The sequence below is a fragment of the Cyanistes caeruleus genome, chromosome 6 (genome assembly GCF_971803275.1).
Source record: "Cyanistes caeruleus chromosome 6, bCyaCae1.hap1.1, whole genome shotgun sequence".
NCBI lineage: Eukaryota > Metazoa > Chordata > Aves > Passeriformes > Paridae > Cyanistes > Cyanistes caeruleus.
The window spans coordinates 22,592,339-22,601,201 of record NC_141706.1 but is presented as its reverse complement, the minus strand read 5'-3'; the positions used below and the strand labels follow the sequence as shown (position 1 = coordinate 22,601,201).

Here is an 8,863-nt window from a genome sequence, read left to right as displayed (position 1 = left end):
GTTCTTTATGAATATTGATAAATGACAATTATGAGGGCCCTTTCTCCTTTCCTTGCCCGGGGCTGTGCTCGTTTGAGTAGACGCAAGGAGGGCTCTTGCTGGAGAGTGTGCGTGCCTGCGTGGGCATGGGGATGTGTGACTTGGAGGGCTGAGGCAGTGAAAAACAGCTTTGTTTCGCTCTGCCTCCTGTTCTTCCCTCAGCGCAGGGAGGGGAAGGCTCCCCGTAAAACAACGCTTCAAGATTTCACGGCGGTGGTGCCAGAATCTCTGGTATATTCCTGCAGGCAGGAGCTGCAGAGCACTGCCAGTAAGGGAAGCAGGCTTTTAGGGAGAAATCTGGGGTGTCTCTGAGAAGCAGAGCTGAAGAATGCCTGGTGCCATGTTCTGCCATTTAGTGCCACCCTCCTCACAGCTCCTGCTCTGCTCCTGCTTCATTTATAAGGAGCGTGTTGGGGTGTTCTGCAGGGAGGGTCTGTCAAATGCTGAAGACTGCAGCAGACAGACACCTCGAAATCATGACTCAAGGCCTCCAGATGTGAAACTGGTCTAGAAATGGTGGAATTTAATAAGATGGGTTGCTGGTTTGTTTGGGAATTTTTCTGGCACTTGAGTGTTCAAGTTCTCTTTCAGACCATCAGAAGTAAGAAGGGTGCATTTTTCCCCTGTTGAAAGCTGATACTCACCATTCATTACTTGAAACAGGAGTGTCGGTTCTGTGCTCAAGACTCACTGTAAAACAGTGAGGAATTTTCAGATATCACTTGTACAGGGAACTGGAGAAAACCCATCAAAAGCAGCAGCTGCAATGCCAAAGGCAAAGTTACCAGCTCAGCTAAAGTCAGGGAACATGTATTTTTGTGAGTTTTCTTCTTTATGTAAGCCACTGGAAACTCAAAAATGGCACAGTCTTACTGTAAGCATAACCAGGTAACATTTTCTGGGAAGTGCAGCAGTGGTGATCAGACGTGACAGGCTGTATTGGCTTTGAAATACGTGAATATATGCTTTGAGGAGAGGTTGGCAGGGAGAAACAATGTATTTTAATGGATCAATGGAAATACTTGTTTAAAAGCAAAGAACCTTTTATGCATACAAACACTTCCCCAGGACTCCTGAAATGTTTATACATGTTGTCCTTTTTCCTAGCTATAATTATATTTACTTGTTCTGCAGAATTCTGTGAAAACCAACTAAGTTTGAGCATAGCAACCCTGGCTATAAACCAGTAATCTTCTGTAGGTAGATACAAGGTACATGTTTGGATCTGATTTGCAGAAGCAAGAGAAAATAAGATTAAAGGGGTTTTTTGCTCATGAAGTTTAAATTAATGCTTCTCATGCTCTTAATTGTTCCTGATAAGTTATTTCCATCACATCAGGTACTTTAAGAGGCATACTGCAGAATAATTATTCTGTGGTCTGGCCCTTCTGGGAGTTTGGGGTCAGTAAGAAAAGCATTTGCAAAGTAGCCAACAATTTGATTAGTACAAATGACCTGCAACTACTCCAATTAAGGGGTTTCTTGGGTTAGAAATCTGTGACCTACAATGAGTTGTCATAGAAACTGATACGAACGTTTCAGCTCAAACATCACTTTAAAATAATGGCTTCGTTTGTCATCTCATGCCAGGTGACAGTTCCTTTGAATCCAAGATCTCGAGTCTGTCCGTACACCAGAATTCTTCTGGCAGCCGTGGGTGACAGGCAGAGTGTGTTTCTTCTGCAATTGTAAAAGTACAGGTACAGGGATATTCACAGAGCAGGAGGACGGACTGGAAAAGTATCGGAGGGAACTAAAGGAACTGTCTGAACAGCATCTCTGGCTGTGACTAGAAAGCAAGCATGGCCAGTGTGTAAATGGGAAGCTGAAACATGTTAATGCATATCTGTGCCTTTCATTTTCCATACACCACCTTCAAGAGTGGTGCCCATTTCCATGGAAAATTTTTTCAGTGCTCTCTGTGCATCCATCTTATGCTGCAAGAAAATTGTAAAGCCTCTGTTGTAACTCGTGAAAGAGGGATGTTGCAGAGACTCTGACAGTGTGTGCTTCCCCTGCCATGGCTTGCTCTGTGGTTCCCTTTCACTCACATGCTCTCCCTTCTAAAGCCCACTGGATGCTGGCTCTGGAGGCTGACTTCATGTGCTGCTGTCTTGCTTGAGGAGCTCTGGGAGTCCGTGGCCACTAGGGATCAGGGCTACACTGACTTCCTCTGCAGTCCTGCATTTCTCTTTCACATTCCTTCTCAGCTTATGCAGGGCTCAATTGGAGGGTTTGCCATCTTTGTCAGAAAAGAGGCTGCTTTCTTCTCTTCTGTTTTTCCAGCCATGTGATAAAGCCCCTACAGCTTTAGAGCCTTTAGAACAAGGAAAGGGTAACGAGTCCTCTGTTCACCTGCAGAGAGAGGAGTTGATGCGGTCGTGTAAGACATGGAGAGCCAGAGAGATCAGCTGGAATGGAACCAAATTAAATGCGTTTACTCTGCACTGTTCCATTAATGCCAAGTAATTACCACATACAGTGGGATTTTTGTTTTGCTTTGATTTGTTTCATTTTGGCACAAGAGAATTCTTTTCAAATGTGAGTGCATTAGGCAGTCCGGTCTTCTGGGCTCTTAGGTAAATTATAACAAGCCTTCCCTATTCCCATAGTGCCTCTCCCTTCCCCCTGGCATTTGAAAAGCTGGCAATGCAAAGATGGAAAATGCAAATGCAGAGAGGAAGTCTTTTTCCCAGTGGCAGCGATGCTGGTTCTGACGCTCTGGTGCAAACTCCTGGCCTGACTCCTATCCCCAGGATAGGATTTGCTGCCTCAGCAAATTCAAAGTTGCCCAAAGATGGGTATCAGAGAAATGCTCCAGCTAGAGGAAAAATTTCACTGGGAATATAATTCTCTTGTGGTTGAATGTGCAAGTACTGCCTGATCCCACTGGCACCCTGATCTCTGAAAGCAGTGCTGCCAAAATACAAAACCCATGCTCAGGCTGCCATGAAATTCCTAAGCTAACCATCCATACTGGACACTAGAGACCATCTTGAAAAATGTATGGAGATGGGTCAGAGAGATGCAAAACTGCTGTATCAAAACCCTTCTTGTATTTTGGGGGCCAGGCAGCCATAAATGTAACAATTCTCCTCTTTGCTCAGTGAAGTGATAATTTCTATAGTGAAGAGCTGATAGGTTTTCTTGTTTTCATTTGATGAGTATCTGGAGGAAAAGAAAAGAAATACATTAAGGTCTGTTGCTACTCCAGTTTTACTTTTCACACATAGTGTCCCAGTCCCACAAATCCCCAGATCCAATCTTAAGGCTTTCAAAGTGCCACTGGGAGGTGGGTCAGGACCTCTACCTAAAGACATTAATCAGACTGATCATTCATGTAAAAACATTGTGTAGCCCAGTGGGGTGATGCTTATTCCATGTTTGGCATGTGAATGGTGGTACCTCCTTTTTCCTCTCTTTCTTGCAGTGACTCTAAAAAAACATGTTATATATGTGCCAACTTACAGGAACCTCATTTCCCCACTTGATTCTCCCTAAAAACTCCTAAACAGGCCTCAACCTGTGTTGTGGATCCCAGCTGATGGGAAGACAGGATGACATGGGGAGAAGGAGACTCCACGATTGAATGTTGTCCCAGTTTTCAGACATGTTGTCCTTTCCCTTTCACTGCCTCTTAGTGGTCTGGCGTGGGGCTGGTTCAAAATTCACATACCTTATGCTCCAGCTGGGACCTGTGGCAGATCTGCTTTCAGCCATGGAAAGGGAACATTTTTGCATTACCTTTAGCTGCACCATGTTCCTGAAATAAGATACTTTGTTGTGAGCGTACATCCAGGCTTGTGGATGTCCTGTGCTTAGGTCATGCTCCACCCTGGTCATTCCTGCTCTCTAAATGAGCCACACAATTTGAGGATAAGCAGAGGATTCAATTTTTAGACTCAAAAGTCACATGTCAGCAGTATGCCTGCTATAGACTGTATATATGAATCATACAATATCATGCAGTGCAAAAGCAGTGGAACAGGCACAGGCAGCAGCACCCTCAACTTCTGTAACATGTACCTGTTCAGCAGTCAGCCAGGAGCAATTGCCAAGACTGAAAGACAGCTATAGCCACTGAGAAACTGCACAGCAGTGTCGCCCTGAAAACTCAGTTTTTCGATCTTGTTAACATAGTTTCTAAAAGCTTTCCCAGGACAGTGACTGTAAACAAAGATATGTATACATTCTTTCTGATACATGTTTTTTGATGGATGTCTGGCACGACCAGTGTGATTGGAAAGGTGGTAACCTAACTATCCAATCCCTGGTCATTGCTGAGAATCTATAAATACTGAAGTTGCAAGAATAAAACCAGGTTTTTTCCCCCTGTTATATGGGAGCCGTGTCTGTGTGAGTCATTGCGTGTCCTACAGCAACACAGCAGAAGGACACGCTCAGTTTGAGCTGTGGGGAAGTTTATTGTTTCATAGCATCAAACAAGCAGCACTCACTTTACAGGGGCTGTTACCTGCTCCTGAGCACTAGTCCTCAGACAGGGGAACTGCAGCATGCCTTATGCAGCTGGATAAGGTCTTCCCATTAATGAAAGCAGTTGTAAGATGAGAAGTGTCCAGGATGTCTGCTGGAGGAAGGATGAAATCACACACTACTGTCTCATTAGCATCCAGCTTTCCTCACTTGCCTTAGAACTGTGGGCTCTTCACTCCATTTCACTGCTGGAGCTAGAGTATGTTAAACTTTGGCAGGTGTTGATGATCTTGCCTTTGTCTGGGACTGCTGTCCTTGATTATGACATTCAGGGGTTCTTTTCCTGGCCCTTAACTGGTCATTCACTACCTTTGGAACCTTCCCTTGTCACTCATTTCCTACATTTTTGTTGAGTAGTTAGGACTATCTCGATAGTTATTATAGAGCTAATAAGTGTTCTGTCTCTGTTATCTCAAACCTTGAATTTCTGTAAGAAATACAGATCGGATAAAGCATCTTTTGCATTTCCAGATGAAAATGTGCACAAATCTGAATCATGATTATTATCCACAAGCTTGTTTTTTCATTACTAACAAGGCCATTTTAACACTCAGGGTTCATCATATTTATGCAAGATTGGGGACTAAATTTTAAAAAGCAAGAGAGAACAAATCATAGGTCTCAGTGAGGTGACTAGTAACTGCTTTGAATGTGTGCTGTTTTGTTGGGAGTCTCCTTTGGAAATAATTGTTACAGTCCCCAGGTATCCTATTACTGTGTGCTCTGGTTTTACATAGAATATACCTGCATTATTTACTGATCATTCCTCTTGTCTTCAGATCAGAGGATCTAATTTCCAAAACCTTGTCATGCTGCTCATGTTGCTCTGAGAGGGAAGAGACTGTCCACCTTTCCATTTTTGTAGGGGTAGAATTACACTTGTATGCATAAGGAGTATTAGAGGAATTTTTTTTAAGGTGAAGAGGAAATGCACAAAGATAAGCCTGCCTTCCATGATTGGTGTCACTTGACTATCCTGACATGTGGTTCATTTGCTGAGTTCAGTTTCTGGTCAGAGTAACTGCTTTTATTTGTGAGTTTCTGCAAGTGGGTGTTGTTTGCCTGACACTCAAGTGTTGTTGGATGTCCATTTCCCACAGGTTTGTGTTCTGCCTGCCCACTGAAACTGGAAGTCCTGCCTCTTTGGGTGCTGCTATTTAGAACTTCTATTAACTGAGCAATTTTGCCTACTCATAAGCAAAATCAAGAAAAGAGCTTTTTCTTTGGTCTGCCTGAAATGCTTCTCTCATCTCTGTGACTTTCCAAGAGCTGCAAATAAAAAAGGGGGAAAAAAAGAGCATTCATAACAAATTTTTTGCAAGATTTTTGTCTTTGGCTATAAAATCAAGCATATGCTATAGTTGTACGTAATCACCTGAGTACTTAGAAGTAGACATGGGTGCACAGTGGTTTTGGCTGTGAGCAGTGGAAATTAATGAATTTGTCAATATAAATTTGCAGCAGGAGTTGCCATCATGAAGGTCATGGCTGCCTGGCTCTGGCAATGTTGACAAATAATAAGAGAATCAAGCTTTAATGGAAAGGAGGGAATCCTCTCTCTCCTTCCCACTGCTGGCACCCTCAGTTAAAAGCACTGCTGAGTTGAAGGGATTTCTCCATCAGAGCTAATTACCCAAAATTATTTCAAAGTCTTATGCCTGTGTAAACAACTCTGAATAGGAGCTTTTTGCAGTAGCATTTACATCAGAAGGTTTTTTCTCTGGATATCACTCATTTTGTTTCCTGTTGTTGACAGAATATATTGACGGTGTTGCCTCCTACCTTAAGGAGCTGTCAAGTTACAGAGTATGCAATCCCTAAATCCAGGCTGAAATTATCCTCCTTCTATATCCCTCAGTTTCTCCCTCTTGTTGGTATCACTGGTAGTTGAAGACTGTTCCTTTCCTGTCAGGACACTGCAGGCCTTGCATTCATCAGGAATGGGCATTTGGGATATGGTCTAGAATACTGCACGGATTGGATCTTGAATATGTGTATTCTCCTGCCTGGGACTGGAAAACAAATTAAATTAATTAGAGTAAAGCTAATGCTATTGGATGCTATTCTGGATAAAGAACAAGTTTTGGAGTGGGAAAGCTGTTACAGATAATTTCATTTACATTTTGACCCTTTCTTTACAGCCACAGGGACTTAAAACCAGAAAACCTACTGCTGGATGAAAAGAACAACATCCGGATAGCAGACTTCGGGATGGCGTCACTGCAGGTTGGGGACAGCTTGTTAGAAACCAGTTGTGGGTGAGTATCTCAAAGCATATTACAAAAATGAGGGACAGATTCCAGACATAGAGGTTGTCTATAGAAAGGGTTTCGGTAAAGACCTGGAGACCTACCCACTGCACTGGTGCTTCCCAGCAAGACAATAAATTTATATAATGCATGTAGTGTGGAAGAAAGCTGAAAGAAGGGGATTAAGTGCTTTACAGTGCAGGCCATGGCAGGTGTCACATACAGATACAAAAATCAAGGCTTTCAGGTTTGGATTCATCTGCGTATGCTGATGTATTTGCCATAGAATTGCCATAGAATCTAGCCATAGAATTTTTGGGAACTAAAAGCAGTGGTTGACTGTTTTGAGAGGCTTTGAAAAAATATTAAGGGGTGGAAAAATGTTCTTAAATGGAATTTGCATGTCCTGCATAGGCTTGCATGCAGCTGTTTGTGTTCATGCTCAACACTGCTTCTGTCAGCTCCCATTCAGGAGTGACAGGGAAGAAGCAGGGTCCTTTGCAATGACAGGCAGGGCATGAATGCAGGTACAAAGAGCCTGCCTGGAGGAATATTGCAGGGGCAGTCTAAAGATATTTCCATGGGAATTCAGTTGCCTTCGGGCACCACTGGACCCTGCTCCCTGATTCCCAGTGCAGTAGTGACTGTGCAGGGGCTGTGGCACCGAGCTGTAGCAAGGCAGCAGCTGCACCGAGCTGCTGCATCCTGGCACCACTACACCAGCTTTTAGCTGTGTGTTGGTTTGTTTTAACAGCAAGCACAGAAACCAGACAGTACCAGCAAATTTCCACTTCCTCCCATGCAGACTGACTTTTCCTGGCCATTGGTAGTGTGATTCTGATGCCTTCAGCCCAGGTCCCTCCTCAGCTGGTTACAGTTCATGGTTTTTTTGGTGTCTTCTCTGAGCCAAGGCAGTTCATAGAGCCATTGTTGTTCCCTCTAAAGCTCAGCCACTGCCTCTCAGTCCTAGGCTCTGCTTTCCAGGTCATGAATAATGGATAGAAAAAGTATTTGAAATTCATTATATGATAGAATGCTGGTTGGTGAGTAAACTGGGACCCACCGATTCTCTCCTGTCCATGTCAAGCCAAGATCTGTGGTCTTAGCAGCACAGATGAAAAGCAAGGAGTTGTGATGCCAAGGTCAATTACAATGCCCTGCACTTGGGTAACTAGATACTCAGTATCATCAAAACAGGCTGAGGGTTGAAAAGATTCAGAGCAGTGCTGCTGAGAAGGGCTTGGGGGCACTGGTGAGATGAAAGGCTGGATGTGACCCAGCAATGTGCACTTGCAGCCCAGAAAGACAAACATGTCCTGGGCTGCATTTAAAGCAGCATGGCCAGCAAGGAGAGGGAGGGGATGCTTCTGCTCTGCTCTGCTCTGCTCTATTCTGCTCTATTCTGCTCTGCTCTGTTCTGCTCTGCTCTGCTCTGCTCTGCTCTATTCTGCTCTGCTCTGCTCTGCTCTGCTCTGCTCTGCTCTGCTCTGCTCTGGTGAGACCTGAACTGCATCCAGCTTTGGAGGATCCATAGCATAAGAGGGATATGAACCTGCTAAGAGTGGGCCCGGAGGAGGCCATGAAGGTAGTTTGAGCACTGTAGCATCTTCCCCATGAGGACAAACTTACAGAGTTGGGGTTATTCAGTATGGAGAGAAAAGACTCCAGGAGATCTTATTGCAAACTTTCAGTACTGAAAAGAGGACTATGAAAAAGATGAGGACAGACATTTTAGCAGGACCTGTTGTGATAAGACAAGGGATAATTGTTTTAAACTAAAAAAAGGTCAATGTGGATTAGATACAAAGAAGAAGTTTTTCACACTGAGGGTGGTATAACACTGAACAGGTTTCCCAGAGATGATAGATCCCCCATCCCTGGGAACATTCAGTGTCTGGTTGGATGGGACACTGAGAAACTTGATCTAGTTGAATATATCCCTGCTCTTTGCAGGGGCATTGGACTAGTTAAGTTTTAAAGATCGCTTCCAATCCAAACTGTTCTGTGATTCTGCACATCTGTTGCTTCCAGCTTCTTTCAAGCTTCCCTTCTAGATGAGGAAATGCAGTCCTCCCTGCAGC

The 8,863-nt window shown here is 43.9% G+C and overlaps 1 protein-coding gene and 1 long non-coding RNA gene across 21 annotated transcripts in view; one reads left to right on the top strand and one right to left on the bottom strand.

The window, feature by feature from the left end:
* Nucleotides 1-8,863, top strand: part of BRSK2 (BR serine/threonine kinase 2) — a 302,009-nt gene that overhangs the window by 214,459 nt on the left and 78,687 nt on the right. For all 20 annotated transcript variants that reach the window (XM_086895631.1, XM_086895630.1, XM_023928934.2 and 17 more), the window contains exon 5: nucleotides 6,675-6,791. In XM_086895631.1, coding sequence (XP_086751757.1) covers nucleotides 6,675-6,791 — 117 coding nt within the window. The remainder of the gene's footprint in view (nucleotides 1-6,674; nucleotides 6,792-8,863) is intronic.
* Nucleotides 620-4,690, bottom strand: LOC111930754 (uncharacterized). The gene is made up of 3 exons (XR_002865291.2): nucleotides 4,514-4,690; nucleotides 3,716-3,802; nucleotides 620-3,207 (listed from the first exon to the last, which is right to left on the bottom strand). It is a non-coding gene; the product is annotated as an uncharacterized LOC111930754 (long non-coding RNA).